This window comes from Gloeophyllum trabeum, assembly GCF_000344685.1.
Source record: "Gloeophyllum trabeum ATCC 11539 unplaced genomic scaffold GLOTRscaffold_00008, whole genome shotgun sequence".
Lineage (NCBI taxonomy): Eukaryota > Fungi > Basidiomycota > Agaricomycetes > Gloeophyllales > Gloeophyllaceae > Gloeophyllum > Gloeophyllum trabeum.
In genome coordinates, this window is record NW_006920417.1 from 1,419,551 (window position 1) to 1,445,883 (window position 26,333).

Genomic DNA, 26,333 nt, shown 5'->3' on the forward strand with positions numbered 1-26,333 from the left:
TTGGGCAGTCGACGAACGTCGATAAACCGGCAGTAAACCGACGCGTCGTTAGTCGCTTAGCTGCCTTACATAATTCCGGTAAAACCTCGGACGACGAGTTGGGCCAGCCGTCTCAGAGCGTCCGGATCCTCATCCTCACTAGTCGTCTTAATTAGGAAATACATCTATAAATAAGTTGCATTATATAAGCCCTATTACATAACATCTTCACATACGCCTCAGCAGAGAGGATCGAGGACGCGGAGACGGATGGTTCTAGGAGCCTGGTAGCAACGTCGTATTTCAGAATGTGGACAGTAATGCCAACGAGGTACGTCTATATGGTATAGCCAGCTACACCATACTGACATGCGTGTTCAGACATATTTTACGAAGTTACTCCAAGTCTTCTCACCTTTGCCCGTGAACTTCAGTCGGGAGTATGAGCATGCCGACAAGCAGCAGCTCTCACGGTCCTACTCCATCTCTGGCACGCTGTGCACTCCAAAAGACGTCCAACTGAAGGACGTCGAACACGTGCAATACCTTATCCATGGTGTTGGCTTCGATTCGAGGTCTGTCGCAGCCTTTTCTAGACCATCCGACCGATTCTTACTGTCCACGGCCAATCAAGCTACTGGGACTTTGCTGTACCAGGCAAGGACGAGTACAGCTATGTCAGCGCAGCAGCTGACGCAGGTTATACCACCTTCCGCTACGACCGTTTGGGCACCGGCCTTTCTGAACATCCGTCGGATACTTACAAGTAAGGGCACGCAGTTCGATATAATAGATATAAGACTGATGTCGACTTCAGTGAGGTACAGGCACCGACTGACCTCGCAATCGCCACTAAGCTTCTGAGTATGCTGAAGGACGGCCAAATCGGCGGCCAAAAATTCTCTAAGGTCGTGGGTGTCGGTCACAGCTATGGCTCGGAGCAGGTACAAGCCTTGTCAGCCACCGTGCCTCATTTGCTAGATGGCATACTCCTTCAAGGATTCTCCATGAACGCGTACGTGTGATGCTGCTTGGTCAATTGCCTTGGATGCTGACGTTTCACTCCGCTCAGGACTGGAGGGAAGCAGCTGCTGACGTCGGGTGCTTACTCGACCGCCTCGCAGGTGTTCCCCGAGCGTTTTAAGGACGCCGACCTTGCGAGCACCTACTTCGTCACGTTGGCGCCGCAGACTCAGCAACTGAACTTCTGGTACTTCCCCTTCTATTCCGACGCAGCATTCCAGCGCAACAGAGAAACCGAGCAGCCCGTGACGCAAGGTGTGCTGTTCACGCAAGGCGTCTTGATGCAGAATGCGACGCAGTTCACTGGCCCTGTTCATGTGGTACGAGTTAGTTGGCCTAACATCCGTATCAGGTACTGATGATGCTTGATCATAGGTCACTGGTGCCGAAGACTGGCCTTTCTGCTTTTTGGATTGTTATGCTGTCCCGGCCAACAGCACCCGGAAGAGCATTCCCGAATACGTCCAGGAGCTATACCCGGCCGTCAGCGACTTCTCTGTCTACATCCCGGAGAACACTGGGTGAGTCGGCTATCCTCAGCTATACGCACCTCGTGGCTTACTCTTTATCCACAGGCACGCCGTGAATGCGCATTATTCCGCCCCGCAGGTATATCAGGAAATGCTGGGCTTTGTGCGCAAGGTCCTGAGCGGTTGATTAATTCTTTTTGCGGCGCTTTATCTATTATCTTCTACGTCTAGTATGGGTATTTGTGGGGGGGCTATATTGTCGTACTGGGCATATTGGTATCTGATTGAATCCTTCTTGTGACCGACGTCGGAACAACTAACTGGTGCTCTTGGTTGGCCTGACTACCTGACCTTAGTCCCGAGCACTGGTTCGTGAAAGCCAGTGACACGCTAACCAAAGTAGCGATCCCAGCATATTGCAGCATCAACCAAGCTCCGACTTACGCGTGCCCACCATTCTCGTTTCAGGACAGGATATATACATGTTTATCGTATCCCCTGGGCAAAGGAAGGAGTGCCGCTCACTTGTAGTTGTCTAATACTAGACGATCTCTGCTAGGTCGCTAGTCAGTGAAAGAGTAATGGAATTCGGAGGGTAGATTATATACCACAACTAGCCGGCATCCCTCATAGCGGATCCTAAGTCTTGGATTTCATCGACTGCTCACCGTCAGATTTGGGAGCTTTCCGTGGCACAACCGGCGCCGCCGCCCCAAATCCAAAGGAGGAGGACAAGGCGGCGAAGGAAGACTCGTAGTCTCGTGAGGCAGAGGGTGACGAAGGGGACGGCTGCCCCATGACTCCTGCGCCTACCGCGTGCGACTGTGCTGTGATACTTGTCGAGGGTACGAGGGTAGTGGTCGTGGACACGAACGAAGCAGCATCACCGCTGTTCATATTTCCTTCGGCATTGGGAGCTTGGGGAGTATTCTGAGAGGCGCTATACGGTCCAGTACTTTGAGCACTGCATCTAGGAGAACATTATTACGCACACCAAGTACCTGGGTTGAGCTGGTTCCGGCGGGTTGGTCCGCCGACGGCGGGAGGGATTGGGCGCGGACGATTGCTTATTCCCCATGTGGTGGCAAATTGCGGGTGCGGAGTCAAGTAAGAAAAATCCGCAGAGACGACCTCCGTCTCTGAAGAAGCTTGGACTTGATGCTGAAAGCAGTGAATGACTTTATATTCGCAGACTGAGACTTCCGAATCATCATGGCCTGCTGATATAACAGTGCTTTTCGAGTCCTGTGCTGCGAGTTCAGGCGCAGCGTACCGGTTCCTGAGAGCCAGCTGCATGTCAACATTGTCAATGTACAAGATTAGCTCCGAGCTGCTGCGTTCGGTCTTCCTTATGGTAAGAGTTTCAGGCCCATGGCACACCGAAATTGAATAATCAGAGTGACCGTAACCACCGCCGGAGCGGGATGACTGATTCCGTGGCGACTCCATCTGACTCGAGCGATGGCGCATGTGGCTGCATTCAGGTAAGGAGGCTACCTCTCTCTCACAGCGGTCCCGGGGAATCGGACAATGTTAATGGTATATTCCCTTCCTGCTCCTGGTGGGTTTGTCCATGCGCATCTTGCCCAGAAGCAGACTAGCGAAGTGACTGTGCATGAATATGATTAGCACATCAGATAATCAATGCTAGTACACCTACCTTCAGTACATGGCTTCTAGAATTGTAGGGTCGTGAACGTTGGTTCAGGTCATCGCTGGTTGTACTTGTGCGACGCGACGTGGCAATAACGCAAGCGCAAGTTACTGTAGACCGACGATGCATAATGGGCAGGTCGGGGACTTGTTCTGAGTTCAACATTCAATTCGACACCCGAAGGTGTCGAATCAGCTACTTCGGATATACATTCTGCGTCTCAGCCCGAAAACCGTCCAGATTCCTACCATACAAAGCAGACTTGAAGGTGATGAAAGCTTGAACGGAGTCGATAAGGAGCTCCGCAGTCTGAATTACACAAGGTATGCAGTTTCGACTCTCGGACTTGGATATCCTCGAAAACCTAGCTACCTGACCTCTCCGAGCTGCGCGATGCATAGCTGCGCCGCACTTGCTCATAACTCGACAGAATATACTAAGCTCCGATAAGGGCGGTCGAACAGTGCACAATAGCTGCGCATGCGCGTCATGTTCAACTTGACAAAATAACTGCGGATAGATCTTGGGTATCCTAGTCTTATCTAAGTACCTGCGCAGGGGAGCGTTTCAGAACATCGACTGCGTTATCAATACTAGTACATGTACATGCTACGACACCCGCACTTTAAGTGAACGAGTTCTTTTAGGTGACTTTTCCCTAATCCTGATACCTCCATCAACCTCACCACACCTCCCTATACCCATTGTTCCACCTACAGCTGCGCTTGCACCACGGATCCTTGGGACCATAGCGCCTCCACACGTACCCCGGCGCCAGCTGCACCTCACGCAGATCCGGGCAGGCATACTTCCACGTGATCAAGAACTCCTTATACTCCTCGTCTGGCAGCGTGACCGCCTGGCCGAGCCCGTTCTCCTCCCACATCTCGAACTCGGCGTCGTCGACATAGTCCTCGAACGACGGGCTTGGGAACTGCTGCCGCATCGTCACGGACTTGTTGCGCCACGAGAAGCGCACCATGAAAATCTCAAGCCGGCGTAGGTTCCGCAGGCGGTGCAGGTGCCGCGGGACCAGGCCCACGAGCTCGTCCTGGATGACGTTCAGCTTTGCAGACATGGGCAAGACGGGACTTACATCAGACAGCGAGCCGCGGACAAAGGTTACTTTCAGCCTCTCGAGGTTCGGGAAGAGGTGCGCGACGGCGTGGATGACTTCGAGGTCCCATTCCGAGAGCCGCAGAGTGAGAGACTTGAGCTCTGGTTGGTGCTCTGCAATCCTATCTAGAACACCGCTGGAGGTCAAGTGGAAGGTCTCGCCCGCCTCTATAATAAGACTCCGCAGCTGGCCACATTTGGCTACCGTGCCAACAGCAGTCGTGTTTCCGCGGAAATGACGTAAGAGCGGTAGTGCGTTCGGCACCAGAGTAGACTGTACAGGGAGCGACGTGCTCAGCCATTCCACCTGGTGCGGATACGAGGACAGAAATTCAGTCAGAGATGTTTTAAAGCGGTTGTACGCTTCGGGTGGCAGAGGGTCCGTGAATGTCCGGAAGTTCGACACGTAGATGAAGCGGATGTTCTGAGATAGATCGGTAGAGCATTCCTGGAACACGTTGGCGGTCTCGTCAATACGTAGAGTCTGTAAGTTAGACGCTGTCGCCAAGCGACACAGTATTCCGGCCGTCACCGTGTCGCACACGCGGAGAGTCAATTCTGTGATGCCCAAGTCCCTGTGCTGGAAGACGTCTCCCAAGCCAGCCGAAGTGCATGCTTCCACATGCAAAGACTCGAGGTTGGGGAGGTCATAGATCAAGTCGTAGAATCTCCGCGGGACGTGTACGTTGAAAATGACGAGTTCACGCACGGACGTGAACCCGAAGGTGGCGTTCACGATCCGCTGGTACGTGTCATGCGAGACGTACTGGCGGCGCGGAATAGTGCGCGCGCCTTCCGTCGGCCACCTGGGTGAGTCCCAGAAATCATGCTCTTCACTGTGGTCGGAAACTCCGATAGCTAGGAATTCCGGTACAAACGGTGCAGGACGATTAATGAGCCTAAGAAATTGGTTGACAGACCAGGTCCGAATGGGAAATGCTTGATGAAGGTACGGCGCTGCGATTGCGTACAGCGTCCTACATGTAGCCGAAACATGGGCTAAATCGCTCCGCCTCGTGAGTAGACCGACGATTTGCGTCCAGAGCTCGATTGGGACCTCCTCAACCGCCGGCATTTTCCAAACAAGTTTGAATCTAGGTCATCGAGTGTCAGACGATCCCTAGCGAATGCCCCGAAAGGACGCACGTCGTGGACGGAGGCAAGAGCAATTCCGGGTGGCTGTGGCACCTGCCGCCGGGATCCGTTGTACCCCTTAATTACGTAAGGAGCAGAGCTTTATATACAATGGGAAACGCAACCCAACTGCCACTGCCATTTACGAATTCGCTTTCATTTGCGTATATCGTGCAATAGAATGGTCCTGTTTTTCACTTCCACAGGTATAGATCAACGTTGTGATGAAAACAAACTTTTAATGAGCTTTCAGCTGTTGAGCCGCCTGCTACGCTCTACATGGGTAGAGACAAGGTGGAAAGTACGTACGTTCGTGCTTTGACTTTCGAAGATCGCCCCCCGGCCTTGATGCTTCTATTTCTAATACGTAGATGAGGAACTTATCAAGTATGCGTGGCCACAAGATGTTTGGTTTCACGTAGATAAATTGTCCTCGGCACACGTATACCTTCGCATGCCCGGTGGAATGCAGTGGGAAAAGATCCCGGAACCCTTGCTCGTGGACTGCGCGCAACTTGTCAAGGCGAACTCGATAGAGGGTATGGCCCGATCCGTATCCCGTATCAGGCGACGTTGGATCTCACGATGATCAGGGAACAAAAAGGACAACCTGACGATCATATACACACCTGCAGATAACCTGAAGGTAGTTCATATTAGTTAACTTGCTACGCTAGCTCATCCTAGACCTTTCGTAGAAAACTGGTGATATGGCTGTAGGACAAGTATCCTTCCATAATGACAAGCGGGTATGCCCAGTCTCACATTCGAATATCCGTATACCGTGATCGAGGTTCTCATATCTGTACTTATAGGTGAAGAGAGGCAACACTTTTCGCCCGGTCTCCTGTATTTGCTGCCTGACGATTTCTACAGTTTACGTGGTGAAACGTGATAACGCTATCGTCAACCGACTAAACAAGACGAAGGTCGAGAAGCAGGTCGACCACGAGCAAGAGCGTATCGAGCGTATCAAAAAGGAGAACGCTATTCGTAGGGCGGCTGCTGCCGCGAAGGTAAACTTGATCACATTGTTAATGATGGTGGGGAATTCCAAACTAAAATATCAACCCCGCAGAAAAAGGCGGATGCGGAGCTTGCGCGAGCCAGGGAAGCGGAAAAAGCCGCGCGCTCGTACGACTCCCTTTTCACTGGTGAGGATGAAGAGGAATTCAATAGTGCACCGAAGAAGAGTGTCAGAGAGGCGGAAGAAGATTTTATGTAGCTATATCGACGGTGGCGTCTCTTGCAATTGGACTAATTTGTACAAATCGCGAACAGATACCATTGCGCTGGTATGACTCGAGAGGCATTGAGTTCAGGCAGGCCGAAAAGCCCAGATAGCGTAAAGGGGCTAGTTGAATCGACATCTTCATGTTAACATGATTGATTAGCGAGTAGTCCATCGCAGAACACACCAGCATAAGGCAGACACAGCAAAGAGAATCTTGAAGCTAGCGATCAAATTTTTTTGCTTCTACTGTAGGCACCGCTCAACAAAAGCGACCACTTAACACAGTTACTGGTTTACTAAACCTTATTTAGGAGGCGTCGTATCAAGCTACCCAGAAACTGGCAGATGTGATTAGAACCACAATTTAGGGTTTCGCTTCGGGACGTTATATGATTGGTAGATAGCGTGCCGGGAGGAGCACGATCGTGCCTGTTGCCAAATTACAGTACAGTAAGTAGTAGCTGTCTTCTGCCCTTCGGGTCCGCGTAAGTGGACCAGTTGCGCACCAGCGTACACCCTATGTCGACGCAGAATCACCCTTATCTACTCTGCACTACTAGTACTCCGTAGTCTGCCTGCTCGAGTTAGACCAGTTTACCTGTCTCACTCCGATAGAAGCGTGGTCCAATTGTACCTGGAATTACGCGATCCAGACTTCTCGCGCATTACCGCCGGCGAGCATCTCTCCCAGATCTCCCATGATTATCCGCCGCTCTGCGGTGTCGTCTCTCGTTGACGGACTCTCCTTCGTCAGGCAAGGCTGGAAGGATCATCAGGCAGGTAAGACCGATTTTCACTCCTGTCCGATCATGCAAACTTGACCAAGCCCGAGCCTTCAACGCCTCAGCGCCGCCTAGGAAGTGGAGGGAATTGGCAGTATGAACAGTACAGGCTAGCCTAGGTCGCGTGCAGGTCAAGCCGCTTCTTATCTTCGACTAGACTATTTGGTGACGCAGTGTACCTAACATGTACTCCAGGGAACAAGAATGTCGCGGCGATTACTAGACAACATTCCAGAAGATCTACAAGGGAACTTCAAGCGCATTATTCTTACCACGATGCCTTGCGTAGGTCCCGTTCGGATGCTATTGGGCGTGCGCGGACCTGGACGCGGTTCCGTGCCCAGGTCTTATCTTCCTTTCGTGCGGCATGTTATCGACCCTTTCCGTCACTGGACCGGCATTCCTAGCAGTCATCCGTAACACTCCTTAACCATGATAAGACGTGCACGTCGTGCATATGGAGTATACACCACACTAATCCCATTCTTCCGAAGATCTACCTGATGAGAGATTAGGATGCTAATGCTCGTAATAAAAAGTACAGCTTATCTGTATAACTGTAGCGAACGCTCTTCGCTCGCCCACTGTCGTCGAGATTCCTCTCCTCCAGGGGACGGCGCGGAATCGGTGCCATGGCGAACACGGCAGTATTCTACGGCAGCCATATCAACGTATCCAATCCCCAGATAGTCGACAGTCAAGCCGGCATTCGCGAAGACTCCTTGGAGGAGAAAGAAGCAGGGTACGGTAGCGTTGAGAAAGGGCAACAGGGCGGTGTCGCCGTCCATGCCGTCGATTCGCTCGAGGGAAAGTCGATTTACAGTGATAGCGGCGAGAACGATGGACAGGAGCAGACTTTCGGCGTGCTCGATCCCTTCCCGGAAGACCCAAACGCCATCCCAGAGCCTCAGCAGTTCACCTTCCGCGCCGTTTTTGTTGGCTCGATACTGGGCGGAGTCATCGCAGCGTCGAACATCTACCTGGGACTGAAGACGGGGTGGACCTTTGGGGCCGGCCTCTTCGGCTCGATATTTGGGTTCGCGATAATCAAGCCTCTGTCCAAGGTCTTGCCCGAGAAATTCGGAGGCGGCTACTTTGGCCCCAAGGAGAACGTATGCGTGATGTCGACAGCCACCGCTGCCGGATCGCTGGGACTTCTTTTTGCCTCCGGTTTTCCAGCGATGTACCAGCTGGGCCTCATGGGTGAAAGCCCGAAGGCGGATATAGGTCGTTTGTTTACGTTCACGATTGCTTGCGCATATTTCGGGATATTCTTCACGATTCCGTTAAGGAAGTTCTACATCTTGAAGCTAAAACTGGTCTTCCCCAGCTCGGTGGCAGCGGTATGATCCTGCTTTATTCTCAGTAGTCTATGGCCCTGAAGAGTAACTCACAGGCATATACCATACGGTCGCTTCACGTGGGGAAGAATGCTGAGGGCAACGCCCGCAAGAAAACTATGTGCTTGCTCATCGCGTTCTGTTTTGCCATCACTTGGAGAGTGACCAGCGAGTACGCAGTAAGTAACACGTTTGAAAAACATTCCTCTTCGCTAACACTCTCGCCACTAGCCTGGTATTATGTGGGATTGGCATTGGGTATGTCGTCTTCGATTTCGAGGGCGCTGTCCTGTTGAATATGCACACCAGGGCTACTGGTTCTATAGAGCAGGATGGAAGTGGATTATCCGAGCGGAAAACTTCTATTGGGTCATCGAGTAAGCGTGGTCGTTGTAAAGTCATCTAGGAACTTCATCATTAAACGTTTGACAGATGGACGCCTGCGTTTATAGGTTGTGGTCTACTGGTTGGTTTGAACTCTGCGACGTCATTCTTGGGTGGAAGTGTCCTCGCTTGGGGCATCATCGCGCCGGTCCTGGTCAGCACTGGCGAAGCGATTGGTACGCTATTCAGCCCAGAATACCCAGGTTACATCAATATGATGGGTATGACTCTCTCCGACCCGGTGCACGCACCTTCGCCAAGGTATTGGTTGATCTGGCCGGGAACCCTCATGCGTACGTGGAACTTTTGACCTTGCGTGATCGCGCCGGAAGAATTGACACGCCTGCGACAGTACTATGCGCATCCTTTGCAGAGGTGGGGTGCAACTTCAAGAGCATCATCACAACAGTGAAGCAAATGATAGTTCCCCATATTGCGAGATTGAGAAAGACCGAGGACACCAAAATTGCAGAGGATTATGTGATCGAAGATCCCGCCCCTCCTCATGAACAAGTGCCATTGTGGCTCTGGACAGGCGGCGTGGTCATCAGTACCATTGTATCAGTCGTCGTTATGGGAGTCCAATTTAACCAGAACGCAGGTGTCACTCTACTTGCCATCGTCTTCGCTTTCTTGTTTTCATTGATTGGGGCAGAGTGTTGCGGTCGGGTCTCAGTCATACCAGTAACGAGCATCGGGAATGCGTCCCAGCTTGTTTTCGGAGGTGTTTCTAGGGGTAGGCACGAGAGTGTCAAGGACAACCAACGGGGTAACTCCTTGTCCGGAATGTTGGCACTGGCCGCATCAGAACAGTGCGCTGACATGCTAGGTATGAATCCTCTGTTTATCTAGGCAGTATGCATCTGACGATAAGGTGGAATGCAGGAGATCTGAAGACGACTCACTTGCTGGGAGCTTCTCCTCGAGTTCAGTTGTATGCACAAGCCGTTGGCGCGCTGGTATCTATCTTCATGAGTGCAGGGATGTTCGTGTTGTTCTCCACGGGTAAGACCAATTGTCTGGTCTGATGCCATACGGCGTTCATTGACTTTCGTCGGGAAGCGTATCCCTGTATCATCGACCTGAACGCCTCCACCACTTGCTCATTCCCAGCACCGGACGTGGCATCTTGGAGAGCTGTGGCCGTCGCAGTATCCTCACCCACGTTGCCTATCCCTCCTTCGAGTGGTTACGCTGCCATCGTGAGCTTCTAGATTGTCGTTATAGCTGAGGGAAGACTCAAGACAGCCTACTTAGGGCTTGGGTGCAGCTGCAGTTCTCACCACAATTGTCAAGTACCGCTGGGTTCCCCCGGACAAGCACCACTGGTAAGCAACGCTGGCCATGTGATCCGCCTGCATTCACTGACTACGTGCAGGGTCCCCAACTTTAACGCGTTGGGCATCGCCTTCATCCTCAATTCATGCACATACCCTATTGCTATGTTCATGGGTGCAGTCATCGCCGCGGTATGGAAGAAAACGCACGGAGCTAGTCACGCGATGGTAGTGTCTTCTGCTGCATTGAGGCGACTGCTCACCGTTATTATCTAGTACTTATTTCCGCTGGCAGCAGGTTTCATAGCTGGAGAAGGTCTGGGCGGTATCGTGAACGCAGTGCTTCAAATCGCTGGTGTCTCCGGTAGCGTATACGGGACTACCCTAGGATGTCCCAGTAAGTGGCATATTCTCAATTTCGGGCTGGCACATGTATTGATTGAGTTGAGCAGTGGGGGTGTACTGCGGTTGAACCTGCCCCAGACACGTACTTCTTGACCCGACCCATTTCGTTGCGTTGCGGGACCTGTCGTTATCCGCGACGTGTATTATATAGAGACGATTAGATCTATAGCAGGGCATGACCCGTTACCTATGTACGAAGTTGAATGCGCACAGACGAAAATACGAGGCCAACGGATAAGACGCGAGGGCAGTCCAGAGCAAGAGGCGATCGACCTGCCGCTCCGGCCCACCCGGCGGCATGCAAGAGTGCAGGCGAAAATGGACCTCAGGTGTAGCACATAGTCACTATACACTCACCTGCGTGACGTAGATGTCCCAAGAAAGTAAGCCTGCAATTGTACGGCGTCAAGACTCAGACGTGCTGTTTCATAGCTTGGTCGGATATCGGGATCAAGGTGTTGGTTGAGTTGCGACAGTCTTATACTTGACCTGGGATTATGGCGCATCAAATGAACCCGAGCAGAAATAGACGGTCGGAACTTAGCATTTGCCCCATGGTTCAAGCATGCTATCCACATCATGCACGTCTTCCAAGTTATACCCACGACTTCCAACAGAGGAGATGATCAATAAGACCGGTGAAAGTTGGAAAACTCAACGGTGACAAGACATACACCTGCAGACGCCAAAGCAGAACATCCTTCCAGTGATATCATACATACGAGATGGAAAGCAATATCATTACATTCTGCCGTATGATCAAAAGGCAAACTCACTACAGAGTCCCATGAGACCCAACAGCCGCTGCTTGACATACCATCACTTCACTTGGGTGCGAATAATGACTGCTGTAACGTAACGTTCCATATTCTCGACACTGCCGTACAACGCACCTGCCCCGCTCGGTATGCAAGCAATTATGAGTCAACCATCATTCTTTCCGTATGTAGACCTTCTCCATATGCCATACTCTCGAATATGACTTGTCTCCAGATGCTGATGACCAGTTCCGATGCTTCTTCCTCGAGAACCTGTTGAGTCCACAAAGGTGAGCAACAGAGCCACCATAACAGTACGTCGCAATGCTAGCAGAAACAACATGGTGAATGGACGCACCGGTTCAAGACCCTCAACCAGTTGTTTCGGTCCCTTGTGGTCTTTCAAGTGTTCCAGACAGAACATAATAAGGTCATCATCTTCAAGTTCGCCTAAGAATTTGACCATCTGCCGTTTAACTAGTGGCTCGAACTTCCGATCGATGATGGTCTAACGAAGGGGTTAGCTTTGCGGACTTCATGATAAGTCTACGACGTACATCGGATAGTCCATCCCATCTGACTTTAGCCTTAAAGAGCGTATCCTTATCCCTCGGAACGGCCTCGCGAATCTTCTCCAGTCTCTCCTTTGCTTTTTCACCTTCCTGCGCGCTGAAGTCCAGCTTGACTAACGGAACCTTCCGTTTACGAACACTTTCCTCCTCTTCCTCTTCATTACTGAAGACAACAGCGGGCTTCTCCTTTGCGCTGGCTTCCGCCTTGGGAGCGGCAGCCGCTTGGAGAGACATATTCAATTTGACAGGCGCACCGTCATCCAGGAGCATGCCTGCTTTGCGCTGCTCATCTTGCAAGGCCTGCATCTCCTCCATCTGACGAGCCAAAAATGCCTCGGACTCCCGGCGTAGATTCTCTGCTTCACGTTCTTCGTAGGCACGCGACTCGGCATCCGCGGCCTCTTCTGCGGCTAATCTCCGAGCTCGAAGGTGACGCCACCGAGAACTATCGACGAATGAATTGAAGGAGCCGTTCGCAATAAGTAGATTGGACATACCGATCCGTATAGAACAGTTCATCGCTTTCGTCATCATCCCAGATGTCAAGCCGGGACCGCATTTCGATTCGATCGCGTTCTTCAGCTTCCTTAACTGCCCGCTCCCGTGCGATTGCGCGTTCAAGGGCTTGTATTCGCGTTCGCTCACGAGGTTCATAACGACGCTCACGCTGGTGGGCAAACGACAGTATTTGAGCAAGGCACAGGAAGTGCGATAAGAACTGGATACTCACGTCTCGGTACGAATTCTCCTCGTCGCGCCTCCGAGCTTCTCTTCTCTCCTGTTCCAATTCCTCGTCTGTCTTCTGAGCTTTGCCCGCAGCCGCCCGTTCATCGTCCACCGAAGAAACACTACCCTCCCTTCCCTTAACAAACCCAGGAGCTTTACCATATCCTTGTGGACCTTGGCCCATACCTTTGGGGCCTGGGCTAGGCGAGTGCCCCGCAGTCGGCGACGGCTTCCCCCATTCCCGCACCTTGGGTCCGCTCGGCGCTCCTAGAACGGCAGGCATACTGGCCTGTACGTCCCGCATTTTTTCCCTTTCTCGCTTGGCGGCTTTCTCCCGGAACTGGGCAATCTCGTTCATGACTAGACCGCGCTGGGTTTCTGGCAGATCTGCCTCTTGAAGATCGTGTAGATGCGGAGGAATGACATATTTCTCTCTTTCTATCAATCCATTCTGAACGGCTTCTTGAGAAGCTTTATGGATGTCATTCACCAATGCATCCACTCTAGCCTTGGCGGAGGCCAGTTTAGCATCATCTTCCTGCAAGGTATGTCAATAATAGTGCATATAATGGATGTAATTGGACACACATCGGTCTTCATCCGCTGCGCCTGGTATGCATCCAAGAATATTTTTGTCTTCTCGTCAGCCTTGACCTAGAAACACGATTTTCGTGATATCCAGTAGAGCATGAAGCACAAGGAGATACGTACCAGGAGCTTCTTATTCATGGAACCATCCTCCAATGCAGGTAACTCCACCCCATTCAGCAGCGTCATGGCACGAAGTGCACTGTCCGGATCCTCGAATTCTGCAAAACCAAAGCCCTGGGGCTTACCTGCAGGCGTGATAAGCCGTTTGAATTGCTTTACTGTCCCGCACGCCTGCCAGACACATGAGATGCTGCCACTTGCGGATAAGATAGGGAGACTAACAGAGAGCAGCGCGTTCATGAATGAGTCCTGAATCCCTGCAGATATCGATCCAATGAACATATTGATACTTTTGTGGGCTTGCGGCGGGATAAACGCAGGGTGGTGTGCCATCTGGCTTTGCTGCGCAAGAGCCTGCATTGAGGGACCCTGGCCGTACGACGGCAAAGGAGGACGCATGCCTAGTCCTAGCCGATTTGGTGCGGGCTGCATCTTGACTAGCTGCTCGACGTTTCTGAGCGCAACGACGAAGTGTTCAGTAGGCGGCTAAATCCCTTTCGTTTGTCAGCAGTGTCTTAGGCTAACAACTGACGTTACGCATACAAATAAAATACAAGGCCACGCTCTTGCAGATAAGTCAGTATATGCGCGTCAGACGTACAAGCAGCGGTTAATAGTAGGGAGCGGCAGAGGACGTCGACAGTGGCAGCGACTCGGACGGAGAGAACAAGACTGAGCGTGACAGTTACACCCACTTCCATATATTCGTGACGTTACCTCCCATATGTCCATTCCTGACTTCCCTTCTGTCCCTAGCGTCCATGAACACACGACCATTAATTGCGATATGCGGGACGACTGGCGTTGGGAAGTCCCAACTTTCCGTTGAACTGGCTTTGGCACTTTCCCGTACGAAGGGGATGCGGAAACATGGTTGGAACGGTGCTCGGATAATAAATGCGGACTCCATGCAAGTTTACGTCGGAATGGATGTTATCACGAACAAGATTCCTGAACGCGAGCGACAGGGCGTCGAGCATCTGCTCATGAGCTTCAAGAGGCCCGGCGAACAGTATGTTGTCGGGGAATGGGTCAAAGACGCCGTTCACGCAGTGAGTTTATTCTACAGGTCATGTCTTTGCTCTGTATAGACTCGAAAAGACGTACAGATAAATGAGACGCATTCGCAAAACAAGATACCTATTGTCGTTGGCGGGACGGCATATTGGATGCAGCATTTGATCTTCCCTGACAGACTGGCTAAAATGACCGAGCCGCGCGGTAGAGCGGGGGACATCGTGTTGTCGGAAGAACTGTTGGAGCATGTTTCGAAGCTTCCTCAAGAGCTCCGAGAACTAATATATGCATTGCCGGAAGAACCCCCGGACGCTTCGATTGACCCTCAGGCTGCGTTCTGCTTGCACTCTCTATTGAACGCTCTGGACCCCATTGTCGCTTCACGATGGCACTGGAAAGACACGAGAAAGGTCCTTCGTAGTCTCGAAATCATCAAGGAGACGGGTCGCAGGCCGAGCGACGTGTGGAGCGAACAGTCTAGTATATCTGTACAACCCAGGTCCGTCAATGCGCATATATCCTGATATTATAAAGGAGGTACGACGTGATTATCATCAGGTATCATACGTTGTGCTTCTGGCTGTATGCGGAGCCTTCCGTCCTCAATGTACGCTTGGATGCCCGCGTCGATGAGATGATCAAGGTGAGTGCGCTCCCGCTGGCATTTCAATATTTCTAAACTGACTCATCCAGCAAGGCCTGCTTGACGAGATCAAAGAATTGCAGGCAATTGCAACTGCGGGGACCAGCAGCAATAGCGTGGATTACACCTTGGGTATATACCAGTCCATAGGTAAGTTTCTTCCGACAAGCGCAGTGCCGTGGCTAATTCATGCTGCAGGTTACAAAGAGTTTCACCACTACCTGAACTCTCCGAATCCGTCTGTAGATGCTTTCGAGGCAGCCGTCGATCGCATGAAGCTCTCGACGCGGCAATATGCGCATCGGCAAGTCCGGTGGATACGGAACAAGCTCCTACCCGCTATTTATGCGGCTCAATCTACGGACAAGTCATGCGTTTCCGTATACTTGCTCGATGCGTCTCGTAAGCTCTCTATGTTAATATCCTGGCTGCGATTTACCTGTTAGACAGGCGTTGACCAGGCATGGAACACAAATGTGAAGGACATGGCTGAGGAGATCTTACATGGTTCACATTTCAACTCTAGTTTTTCATTGAATTATGGCATTGACGTGTCGCGGTAGATTTTCTGGAAGGTAACCCTCTTCCCGATCCTCAATCCCTGTCCGAGGCAGCTCGCGTCATGCTCACCGTCCAGGACCGTCCGACGAGGTAGGTAATCGGTGCTATGTTCTTGGGGACGCGGGGAACGCTGATTCCTCTACTAAGTCCCAGTGCCATTCTCACTGCAAGGCGCAAGATTGTCTGTCCAGTGTGTACCACAAAGGCCGATGAGCCGGTGATGATTGAGGAAGGTGAGCAGTGGGAGGCGCATCGACAGACAAAGGTGCACAGGCGTATGGCCACTCGGGAGGCGAGACAGCAGGAGGTTGCGAAATGGAAGAAGATTCGGCAGGAGAGGGAGGCTAGGGAGAGCGCAGCGGTGTAGATTCAAGTATGTTTCTATCAGCCGTCTTCCGTCCGACGTGTTATAGTCTTAACCTTTCTGTCTACTGACATGAGTGACAGGGTCAAGAAACGAGCACTTTTGCGCTACTTTCCCTTGGCATCTCGTAGGTGGTAACTACGAGATGCAGTCCACAGGAACCTAGGAGGGCAGTTTTATCCAAACGCCAGCGCTATCACGTTGTTGGTATTCCCTGCTATCGCCTGTCGCGCAAAGACGCGGGGGGTTCACATGTCCACCAAGCGCAACGATCGCTTTTGCGGGGTAATTTCAATTACCCCGCGAGCTATCCCGACAGATCCCGTCGCGTCGCGCTGCAGAGTGAAATGATTCAGAACAGACCTACAGGATTGCACGTACAGTATGTCGCGCGAGGTGTTCTGAGACATTCTGTCTCTACTTGTGGCCGCTGCTTGGCATATCGTTTCTTGAATGTTCCAAAATGTTTCGGTGCATCGTTGCCTGCCATCAGAGAGCGCGTCAGCCGACCAGCAATATCAAAGGGCATCATGATCGTCTGCGTCATTTCTACCCAAAAATACGGCGCCTGCGTATTTCGGTAACAGCGGTACCTAGTGTAACGGCGTGCTTGGCCCCGACTGTGTAAGGCGCCGACTATAAATCGTGGCGAGGACGTCGGAGCAATGCGACGTCCAGGCTATTCCCGACGACACAGGCGCTATTTGCGGTGGTCTCAAGCTCGGGCTCCTCAGTGTTCGCGATGGCGCTAGCGATATTGGGCGGACTTGTAGCGTTCCTACAGGTAGTCAACGCTGCCCCTCAGGGCGCGACGACTACGACATCCCCTGCTTTCTCCCCATCACCGGTGTCGGTCTCTACTGCTGTGGCTAGCCCGTCAGCACCGCTCAGCGCTACCTTGCCATCGCAAGTAGCTTTGCCTCCCAAGCAGACATGGTGCCCTAGTGAGATCTTTTGTGCGGGTGAGGTGAGTTCTTTTAGCACATCACGCCGGTATGCCTTCCGCTAAGTTCATATTCCCGTAGCTTCTGCAAACTGTGAATATTGCGTGGCTCTACGCGGATCCCAAAACGTTCGTGGACAAGCCGACGGTCAAGTCGTCCCAGCAAGTGCTCTCCGACTTTAGTTCCTTGAACGGGTCGAGCGTGACTGAGGGTGCCATTGAGAACTTTGTGGACACCGACTTTGGTGGAGAAGGACTGGAGCTCGAGGCGCTCGCGCTGACTAACTTTAACGCGAACCCGGCTTTCCTGGAAAATGTGACAGATCCGCTACTGAAGGCGTGGTCGCAGACGGTGCATGGTTACTGGACGCAGCTGATTCGGGAAACGAATAGTTCGGTGCTGTGCTCAGAGGGAACGACTAGTAGTGGATGCGAGAGCTCGCTGATCCCCTTGAACCATACCTTTGTCGTTCCTGGTGGTCGGTTCAGAGAGCAATGTGAGTAATCCAAACCATCAGGTCGGCTTGGTGTGGGACTCATATGCTGGGTCAGACTATTGGGATAGCTTCTGGATCGTGCAGGGTCTGATCGAGTCCGAACTATATGACATCGTCAACTCCACGCTGCAGAATTTCATGGATGAATTAGAGACGATTGGATTTATTCCGAACGGAGGGCGGATATATTGTGAGTCGGTTACTTGTGAACTACAGGTGGTCGTGGACTAACTTCTGGAAGACCTCAACCGGTCGCAGCCACCGCTCTTCATTCATGTAAGGAGGTGTACCTCTCCAGTATAGGTCAAGCTAATACATGTGTCTACAGATGCTTTCCAGCTATGTCACAGCGACAAACGACACCACGATATTAGAGCGTGCTCTGCCTTTAGCCGAAGTGAGCTGCTCTCGATAAACCCAATTTTGCATCTCACAGTCCCTTTTCCGCAGCGCGAATTGCAGTGGTGGCTGGATAACCGCTCTGTGAATGTCACAAGCCCTTACACGCAGCAAACCCATACAATGTATCACTACGCCGTCAAGAACAGTGCTCCGCGGCCCGAATCATACCTCACGGGTACGTTAAGCATATCATCTTCAATCACAGAATATCTTCGGAGTAACACCTCCCGCGCAGATTATCTGACCGCTAATGACCCTACGCTTGAGACCCCCCTCAATGAGACTGAACGCGATGCCCTGTATGCCGAGCTGGCGAGCGGAGCAGAGACAGGCGAGTCAGGACACTACTCGACGGTCTTATATGCGTGCTTATTGACATACAGGTTGGGACTACTCGTCTCGATGGACGGCCCAACCGTTTGCCGGAGGCTCCAACAATACCAACCCCATATTGCGCTCGCTCAATGTAAGGAATACGGTACCAATCTGCCTTAATAGCATACTCTGTGAGTCCCACGAAGGCGCTCGTCAAGTTCCGCGGTTCACCTTGCTCGTACAGACAAAGCGCACAGCCTCCTGGCGGATCTCTACACCGCGTCCAACGGCACTGCAAAATCCCTCGCGGACTCCCACCGAGCTGCTGCCACCGCCCTGAGGTCGGGCATCCTTGACCTCCACTGGGACCCCTCGAAACTCGCCTTCTACGACTTCAACCTCACGTCCAGCTCGCGCAACGCCCTGTTTTCTGCCGCCACGTTCTACCCTCTATGGAGTGGAATCATCCCTGACGAGGCGCTTGGCGACCAGAGCAAGGCCTTCGGCATGTTCGCCGCGCTGAATCTGGTATTGAACAGATATAACGGCACGTTCCCGGTGACGTTCTTGGAGACTGGCCTGCAGTGGGATGCGCCGAACGCCTGGCCGCCGCATCAGTACATCGCACTCGAGGCCCTGCGTAATCTCCCGTCGAACCTCACGTCCAACTCACTCCCTTCCCCGTCCTCGGGTCAGTCTACTTTCAGTTTGATTCCCTCCGGGCAGTTAGGGTTGGAGGAGTCAGAACTGCCCGGGCAGCCTATTCTTGGATCTAGCAGCAACGCGACCAAGACAGGATCGAAGGCGGACATCAATACGCTGAGCGGGACTATTGTGAACGGTGGTAACGCTACTGAAGGCGAAGGATGGGCAGCTGCTCTCCAGAGGGAGTTGGCGAACAGGTACTTTGCCGGTGCGCTCTGTAGCTGGTTAGTTAGGGTATTTCTTTCGGGAGTCGTCCTCAGTTGAACTGAAACGTGTATGGTCTCCTCTACAGGTATGCGACAGGAGGCTCCATTCCCGGGATTCTACCGAGATTATCGGAGCAGGAGCTCAACATCACCCAGAGTGTGAATAACACCGGAAATGTGCGGTTGCCTTGTTTCGTTGCATTATGGTATTCAACACTGATGCTGGCGCGCAGATGTTCGAGAAGTTTTCTAACAACAACATCGACTCCGCCGGTTCTGGTGGGGAATATACCGTACAGGTACGAAATTCGGCGTCACCTGAAATATCCAATCCGTTGTCTAATGTCCTGCCAGGCTGGTTTCGGATGGACGAATGGTGTGGTACTCTGGATCGCGAGTAATTACGGCAAGGTCCTCGTTGCACCGCAGTGCCCGAGCCTCTTAGCTGAACAGAATACCAAGTCTGGGGCGAAGAGTGGTGCTGTTATGGTTCGACCTGTGCCGGGTGCTATTGTTGTTGCTTTGGTGTCACTCGTCATGCGTGTTTTGTTGTAGGGTCAAAATGTGCACATTAATCTGACTGTGAGATGGACATCGGTTACGACGCACCGTTCTTCTAATCCTTCGCTTTTGGGATGTCAGTCGTCGTGCTAAGGGGATAGGTGAGCCCTTACCTTGCAAGTCGCCAGCTGTTATGGGTCCTTCCCGTGATACCCTGCTCTCACCAGATAAGCTCTTATGATAGCCTTTCTATGTTTGGTCGAGGTGGCGCGTTCACCTTTACGTTCCGGTGATATACGAGTCGCTCGGAACAACATCCCGTGCAATGAATGCTCCCGCAGAGCACTGTAGTCCCGCGAACCATGCACCATGTGTTGCACTACGTCTAAATATGTCAGAACTGTGGTGCGTGACCTGCCAATGCTTCGATTTCGCATCACTAAAAGCTTTCATCCCCGTATATCGGTGTACTCTCCAAATGCTCGTGATAAATTCTTGGGAACCGGGGTAGGCGCAGGGATTCTGTACCGTGCGCTGGATCCTTTGCAGGTTGATTGAGACGGGATCGGGTCTCGCATTTATGCTGCCACCTTGAGTGAAAGGTCCTTTAACTCGGTGTGATCGCCCTACCCGTCGAGTCCTAGGGGTCGGAATGGCTGATTTGACATCAACCGAGAAATTGCTGTTACACTCTCCGCAGTTTGGGCGGGAATCCGAGAATAGCCTGTCAGGCGAGTTTTGTGTCGTATGCTCACAGCTTCCGCGCCCGAACTTCCTCAAACGTATGACTCGAGGCTCGACAGGCTGCCCTTCTCGGGCCCGTTGACCGGGTGACTTACGACCATATGATGGACAATATCCGAGCCACCGTCTTCGATGATGCTCTGTCCCGTCGAAGGCTAGTTCACACCCCTCAGGTTCTAAAACCAGGACGCGAAGATCGCGGTACCGATGGCGGTCTTGTTATAAAAGACTGGACATTGGCCAGTAAAATCTTCAACGGAAACACAGTGCTTCCGTCCCTCTAGCAATGCCTTTCCGGACTCTCCTGGTTTGCATGCTCGTTGCTGGTGCAACCTTTGCTGCTCCAACGTCGAGAGCTACTGGACCTACAGTGACTCTCGACTCCGCGACATTCACTGGTGTGACCTCCGGGAATGTTAACAAGTTCCTAGGCATTCCCTTCGCACAACCTCCGTAAGTATCGTTCACTCGGTTGCTCCGGTAGTCTTAGAGTAGTGCTCACCGTGGCACCCCATTACGGAAGAACCGGAAACCTTCGTTTTAATCTCCCCCAGCCGATCCCATCCTACAATGGTGACGTCATTCGGCAATGAATGTCCTCAGCAGGCTATCACCTTGCCGCTTGTAAGCGGTCTCGTGGCGAATGAGACGAACTACATAATCAATTCCATCTACCGCGCCGTCACTGGCCCAGTCAGTGAAGATTGTAAACTGCATATTCCTACACATGTTTAGCAAATGATGCTTACGCCCGGTGTCCAGGTCTGAACTTGAACGTCTGGGTCCCTGCAACCGCGACGCCTAGCTCCAAGCTGCCTGTCGCAGTGGTAAGTCATGTTCCCCACGTACAGTGCTGTGGCGATTCTGAAGACTATTATAGTGGATCTTCGGAGGTATGCTCATATCGTGTTGTCTGTTTCCCTGCTTAGAGTATGTCTTCTGATTACTTTCAGGTGGTTTTGAGCTTGGAGGAACGTCTCTGTATGATGGTGGCGTAATAGCTCAGAAGTCGATAGACCTGGGTCAGCCAACCATTGTAGTCAGCATGAACTACCGGTGAGTCGTGCATTGCCCTCAGCCAAATTTCTTTCATGCGGCTGAACCATCTCGCAGCGTCTCAGGTAAGTGGCTGAACATACTATTTGGCATCTCCGCTGAAGTCCAATTGGACAGCTTGGGGATTTTTGGCGAGCTCTGAAGTCAAAGCCGCTGGAGTCGGTAACCTCGGATTACAAGACCGTGAGTTGTCCTTCGTCCGAAGTTTTCTCTGTTGATCTCGCTTACATTCACCGCACCTGTGTTATTGGTAGAGAGGGAAGCTTTGCGCTGGATTCAGAAATACATATCTGCATTCGGCGGTGATCCCAGCAAAGTTACTATGTGAGATGATACTTCTGATCACGCTGGTCTGGTATTGAATCGTACAATCCCTCAGCTGGGGCGAGAGTGCCGGTGCCATATCAGTCGCGCTGCACATGCTTACCAATGGAGGAAATACGGAAGGTCTATTCCGCGGTGCATTTATGCAGTCAGGTTCGCCGATACCCGTCGGGGACATTTCTCACGGCCAGACTTATTACGATTCGATCGTGGCGGCCACGGGATGCCTGGGCGCGTCTGATACGCTGCAATGTTTAAGAGGTGTCCCTGAGGATACGCTGCAGAAGGCCGTCGACGCAACTCCCAACATATTCTCGTATCAAGTAGGTTGCTATATTTCTGTGGAAATATAGGCTGCCTGATCATCGTGTTGTTACCTAGTCTCTCAGATTAGCTTACCTTCCCCGGGTGGACGGCGTCTTCTTGACTGATACCCCTCAGAACCTGGTGCTCAAAGGAAGCGTGGCTAATATCCCGTTTGTCACCGGTGAGCAGAATCTTCGCCTTTGAGACTTAGATCCAACCAGTTGTTACAGGTGATTGCGATGACGAGGGCACACTATTTTCGCTCACTAACCTGAACGTGACGTATGTCAAGCGTAGCCTCACAGGAGCCAGAACTTGACATGGCTTGTGTAGAACCGACTCAGAATTGTTCACCTACATCCACGAGAACTACATCCCGGCGGCGACAACTGCAGAAGTAAACGAAGTATTGTCCATCTACCCGGCAAATCCGGCTTCAGGGTCACCCTACGATACCGGCATTTTCAATGCATTGACCCCGCAATATAAGCGACTTGCTTCTATGCAAGGAGATCTTGTCTTCCAGGCGCCCCGTCGATTCTTTTTGCAACAACGTTCGGGCTCTCAGCCCACTTGGAGCTTCCGTGAGTGCTAGCGTTGGTAACTCTGAAGCCTCGGATTCAAACAGGCTTTAGTGAGCAAACGTCTCAAGGCGTTCCCAGCCCTCGGATCGGTGCGTGAATTCTCTGCATGTTCTAGGGAGATTCCACTGACATGAGACTCTCGCAGGCTCATGGCACAGATATCCTCGACGTATTTGGTGACCAGGAACTTACCACGTACCTTGTTCAGTTCGCGAACAACCTCAATCCGAATGGCGCCGCCGGTCTGTTGCAATGGCCACAATACACTACATCGTCTCCTCAACTCCTGACCCTCCAAGATGGGCTGGTGCCACTGACAATCACGCAGGACACTTACAGGGCTGAGGGCTTCGATTACCTCACCAATTTATCCCTTAAATACCCTCTTTGAGCAGCTGTATTTATGCATGATGTAGCACTTCATCAGGTACGATTCAAGGGCTTTTAAACTACAGCGCACGACCATGCAAACACCGAAGTCTCGCACATACATATACCGTATGATATCGAGTTGACTGCGCAGGCCTGGGAAGTATATCTGAGGCACGTTCTCCAGAATTGATCCGTCCAACCTATCGGGCTGCGCATACCCTTCCCCGCGTTATCACAGCCTCCCCCGCATCTTTTTGGACGCTGACACTTGATTTCTGATAAAGTGCACATTGATATTTAGCAAGAATACCGCCGCCGCTATTCCTTCGTAAGCGCGCCTCCTAAGCGAACCTTGGTCTAGTGACTTACAACCGTGTGGTAGTGATGGGGGATATGCAGTTCCAAGGCCGCTGCAGAATCTCGTGGCCCTGCATCAGCAACGACCAGACTTCCCAAGATGGTCCCATGACGGCTAGATTTTGATAATGGATACTGCAGCCAAGCAGTCAATGTTGTGCTTCCGCCGTCAGCAGAAAGGTACATGGTTTCTATGGAGGAAGCAAAGCCGGCACCGCTAACACGACTTCCGCTCTTAAGGGGTGGGCGACCTACCACGCAGCCCCAGGAACTAGGTTCCCTTGGTGCCGTCACCCATGGCTATCAGAGTCCTCCTGGCGTGCTTGGGAGCATTTGCGAGCAGCGCAGTCCTTGCTGCTCCCGCTCCCAGAGCTTCAGCACCTACGGTGACTCTCGACAGTGGGACGTTCACCGGTGTTGCGTCGGGAAAAATCAACAAGTTCCTGGGCATCCCTTACGCTCAGCCTCCGTACGTCGTCCTAATCGATCTCGTATGAGAACCGTGGCTGTAATGTGAAATGCAATTCCTCTAGGACTGGTGACCTCCGCTTCAACCTACCCCAATCGGTGGCTGCGTACTCCGGCTCCTACGATGCGACGAGCTTCGGAAATGAATGCCCTCAGCAGGCCATAAACCTGCCTCTGGGAAATGGCTTGCTGGCGAACGAAACCAATTTCATTATCAATACCGCCTATCGCCTCATAACCGGTCCGATCGGTGAAGACTGTACGTAGGCAGTCAACCACGTACCCTCTCTATAGGCTCATGTTTACTTCTGGATAGGTCTTCATCTCAACGTGTGGACGCCTGCTTCGGCAACTCCTAATTCCAAACTCCCAGTCGCTATGGTGTGTAACTCCCCAATTGGTTCAGTCAGTGTCTAATGAAATTGATGGCTGCTACAGTGGATATTCGGAGGTAAGCGAAGGAACCTTGTGTCCGATGCATATCTAATCAACCCGTCTAGGTGGATTCGAGATCGGTGGGACATCGATCTATGATGGTGGAGGAATAGTACAGCGGTCACTCGACCTCAATGAACCAGTTGTAGTTGTAAGCATAAATTATCGGTATGTATCTAGAGGTCTGCGATGCTGTCGAAGCTGAACCGTCTTCAGCGTCTCAGGTACGTGAATGACCTCGGAAGCCGCAAGATATCCTTAACAAGCATCAAACAGCTTGGGGTTTCTTGGCCGGCTCCGAAGTGAAGGCTGCTGGAGTAGGAAACCTTGGGCTCCAAGATCGTGAGTTCAGCGAAGTTTACTCGGTATGGCATAGCCTTAACTCACGGGAAATGTCAGAGCGCGAGGCATTGCGCTGGATCCAAAAATATATTGGGCTGTTCGGTGGGGATCCTAGTAAAGTCACAATGTATGAAGCGTCAATATTCGCATTGATATGCACTCACATTGCCCTGTAGCTGGGGTGAAAGCGCCGGAGCAATCTCGGTAGCCTTGCAAATGGTTACGAATGGCGGTAACACCGAGGGTCTCTTCCGAGGCGCGTTCATGGAATCTGGCTCACCCATCCCAGTGGGCGACATATCGCATGGTCAGAAGTACTATGACTCCATAGTGGCGGCCACTGGGTGCTCTGGTGCTTCTGACACCTTGCAGTGCTTGCGAGGGGTTCCCTTGAATACCCTGCAGAAGGCTGTCGATGCAACGCCGGGAATTTTCTCGTATCAGGTATGTCCGAGTCCTGCTATTCACGGGTGAGGTGACTAGAAGACCGGTAATACAGTCATTGAATCTGGCTTGGCTACCTCGGGTGGACGGAGTGTTCCTAACGGACACTCCCCAAAATCTGGTCCTTTCAGGGAGCGTGGCAAAGGTTCCCTTCATTACAGGTATGCCGAAGCGCTTGGTTAATCCATCTGTCTCTCATAAATCTCCATAGGCGACTGCGACGACGAAGGGACACTGTTCTCCCTGACAAATCTCAATGTCACGTAAGTCTTCCCGCAGCATTGCCCGCCACTGCTGCTGATATCCCGTGAAATGCAAAGCACTGACAGTGAAACGCGCACGTACATCCACGACACTTACATGCCAGCAGCCTCGACTGATGAGGTCAATAAACTGTTAACGTACTACACCGCGGACATCACCAATGGCTCGCCGTACGATACGGGTATCTTTAACGCGCTGACGCCACAGTACAAGCGACTAGCGGGCATCCAAGGCGATCTCGTTTTCCAGGCTCCTCGCCGATTCTTCCTGCAGAAGCAGGCCGGGGCGCAGAAAGCCTGGAGTTTCCGTGCGTACTGGTTTTGTCGCCATCTCATGATCCATGGTAATTCAGTTGCTGGACAGTGAGCAAGCGCCTGAAGGCTTTCCCAGCTCTCGGATCGGTGCGCACTGTTTCATGCTCCTTACAGTGGAATATGACCCTGATGTCGTGGCCCTGCCATAGGCACATGCAACAGACATTCTGAATGTCTTCGCAGGGGGAGACATGACGAGCTACCTTGTTCAGTTCGTCAATAACCTCGATCCCAACGGGAAAGCCAACCTTCTCCAGTGGCCACAGTACACGACCGCATCCCCAAAACAAATGACGTTCCTGGATGGTCTGACGCCGAGAGAAGTAACCGACGATACCTACAGGGCTGAAGGCATTTCTTACATAACGGAACTTTCTCTGAAGTACCCGCTTTAAGGAGTAGATAGAGCTATGTGAATGCGATTATGTACTACTGTTTGCCAGGGCAGTTTACGCGATACAGTCGACTCTCCCATAACCCATAGCGGTCCGTGGACCCAGAAAGGTATGGGTTTTCGGAGACTATGGGTTACCGGAGTGTGACATACTGTGACATCGGCGGGTAGCGTGACATGTGGCAGGGCGCGAGGCATATGCCGGATGGT

The 26,333-nt window shown here is 52.1% G+C and overlaps 10 protein-coding genes across 10 annotated transcripts; 7 read left to right on the plus strand and 3 right to left on the minus strand.

Annotated features, from left to right (window-relative positions):
- Positions 1-348: 348 nt before the first annotated feature.
- On the plus strand, positions 349-1,659 carry GLOTRDRAFT_130199 (alpha/beta-hydrolase; the record flags this gene model as incomplete). Its single annotated transcript, XM_007868890.1, has 6 exons — positions 349-554; positions 614-745; positions 797-1,000; positions 1,052-1,322; positions 1,378-1,523; positions 1,578-1,659. 6 exons carry the CDS (start codon positions 349-351, stop codon positions 1,657-1,659), a joined length of 1,041 nt encoding a protein of 346 aa, XP_007867081.1.
- A 452-nt stretch (positions 1,660-2,111) lies between these two features.
- On the minus strand, positions 2,112-2,550 carry GLOTRDRAFT_130200 (uncharacterized protein; the record flags this gene model as incomplete). The annotated part of the gene is made up of 2 exons (XM_007868891.1): positions 2,112-2,412; positions 2,474-2,550. 2 exons carry the CDS (start codon positions 2,548-2,550, stop codon positions 2,112-2,114), a joined length of 378 nt encoding a protein of 125 aa, XP_007867082.1.
- A 1,258-nt stretch (positions 2,551-3,808) lies between these two features.
- GLOTRDRAFT_130201 (uncharacterized protein) lies at positions 3,809-5,317 on the minus strand (the record flags this gene model as incomplete). Its single annotated transcript, XM_007868892.1, has 1 exon — positions 3,809-5,317. One exon carries the CDS (start codon positions 5,315-5,317, stop codon positions 3,809-3,811), a length of 1,509 nt encoding a protein of 502 aa, XP_007867083.1.
- Positions 5,318-5,557: 240 nt separating this feature from the next.
- GLOTRDRAFT_77625 (DUF814-domain-containing protein) lies at positions 5,558-6,700 on the plus strand (the record flags this gene model as incomplete). The annotated part of the gene is made up of 8 exons (XM_007868893.1): positions 5,558-5,582; positions 5,630-5,677; positions 5,748-5,915; positions 5,970-6,022; positions 6,075-6,125; positions 6,192-6,201; positions 6,253-6,392; positions 6,455-6,700. 8 exons carry the CDS (start codon positions 5,558-5,560, stop codon positions 6,599-6,601), a joined length of 642 nt encoding a protein of 213 aa, XP_007867084.1. The 3' UTR covers positions 6,602-6,700.
- A 1,324-nt stretch (positions 6,701-8,024) lies between these two features.
- Positions 8,025-10,865, plus strand: GLOTRDRAFT_106454 (OPT oligopeptide transporter; the record flags this gene model as incomplete). Its single annotated transcript, XM_007868894.1, has 13 exons — positions 8,025-8,348; positions 8,385-8,735; positions 8,789-8,911; positions 8,964-8,990; positions 9,042-9,109; positions 9,165-9,409; positions 9,469-9,945; positions 10,002-10,121; positions 10,179-10,318; positions 10,374-10,444; positions 10,495-10,621; positions 10,670-10,790; positions 10,846-10,865. The coding sequence occupies 13 exons, from the start codon at positions 8,025-8,027 to the stop codon at positions 10,863-10,865; spliced, it is 2,214 nt and encodes a 737-aa protein (XP_007867085.1).
- A 467-nt stretch (positions 10,866-11,332) lies between these two features.
- GLOTRDRAFT_139324 (uncharacterized protein) lies at positions 11,333-14,226 on the minus strand. The gene is made up of 10 exons (XM_007868895.1): positions 14,109-14,226; positions 13,788-14,051; positions 13,566-13,736; positions 13,443-13,508; positions 12,859-13,392; positions 12,626-12,795; positions 12,114-12,573; positions 11,915-12,064; positions 11,473-11,829; positions 11,333-11,405 (listed from the first exon to the last, which is right to left on the minus strand). The coding sequence occupies exons 2-9, from the start codon at positions 13,995-13,997 to the stop codon at positions 11,716-11,718; spliced, it is 1,875 nt and encodes a 624-aa protein (XP_007867086.1). The 5' UTR covers positions 13,998-14,051; positions 14,109-14,226; the 3' UTR covers positions 11,333-11,405; positions 11,473-11,715.
- Positions 14,227-14,326: 100 nt separating this feature from the next.
- Positions 14,327-15,671, plus strand: GLOTRDRAFT_77634 (tRNA isopentenyltransferase; the record flags this gene model as incomplete). The annotated part of the gene is made up of 5 exons (XM_007868896.1): positions 14,327-14,617; positions 14,675-15,081; positions 15,141-15,225; positions 15,276-15,375; positions 15,424-15,671. 5 exons carry the CDS (start codon positions 14,327-14,329, stop codon positions 15,669-15,671), a joined length of 1,131 nt encoding a protein of 376 aa, XP_007867087.1.
- A 1,229-nt stretch (positions 15,672-16,900) lies between these two features.
- GLOTRDRAFT_100356 (glycoside hydrolase) lies at positions 16,901-19,821 on the plus strand. The gene is made up of 12 exons (XM_007868897.1): positions 16,901-17,117; positions 17,176-17,590; positions 17,646-17,780; positions 17,832-17,866; positions 17,919-17,987; positions 18,041-18,167; positions 18,228-18,323; positions 18,376-18,498; positions 18,552-19,236; positions 19,305-19,395; positions 19,452-19,517; positions 19,573-19,821. Exons 3-12 carry the CDS (start codon positions 17,729-17,731, stop codon positions 19,771-19,773), a joined length of 1,545 nt encoding a protein of 514 aa, XP_007867088.1. The 5' UTR covers positions 16,901-17,117; positions 17,176-17,590; positions 17,646-17,728; the 3' UTR covers positions 19,774-19,821.
- Positions 19,822-20,817: 996 nt separating this feature from the next.
- GLOTRDRAFT_139326 (carotenoid ester lipase precursor) lies at positions 20,818-23,124 on the plus strand (the record flags this gene model as incomplete). The annotated part of the gene is made up of 14 exons (XM_007868898.1): positions 20,818-20,916; positions 20,987-21,169; positions 21,226-21,290; positions 21,344-21,356; positions 21,417-21,519; positions 21,577-21,584; positions 21,637-21,702; positions 21,774-21,843; positions 21,899-22,166; positions 22,225-22,330; positions 22,380-22,431; positions 22,483-22,733; positions 22,785-22,822; positions 22,879-23,124. Exons 2-14 carry the CDS (start codon positions 21,034-21,036, stop codon positions 23,122-23,124), a joined length of 1,422 nt encoding a protein of 473 aa, XP_007867089.1. The 5' UTR covers positions 20,818-20,916; positions 20,987-21,033.
- Positions 23,125-23,758: 634 nt separating this feature from the next.
- On the plus strand, positions 23,759-26,183 carry GLOTRDRAFT_77637 (carotenoid ester lipase precursor; the record flags this gene model as incomplete). The annotated part of the gene is made up of 14 exons (XM_007868899.1): positions 23,759-23,931; positions 23,996-24,189; positions 24,247-24,311; positions 24,369-24,381; positions 24,431-24,533; positions 24,573-24,577; positions 24,639-24,707; positions 24,765-24,834; positions 24,884-25,151; positions 25,207-25,312; positions 25,363-25,414; positions 25,472-25,722; positions 25,779-25,816; positions 25,879-26,183. 14 exons carry the CDS (start codon positions 23,759-23,761, stop codon positions 26,122-26,124), a joined length of 1,653 nt encoding a protein of 550 aa, XP_007867090.1. The 3' UTR covers positions 26,125-26,183.
- Between the last annotated feature and the right edge of the window lie 150 nt (positions 26,184-26,333).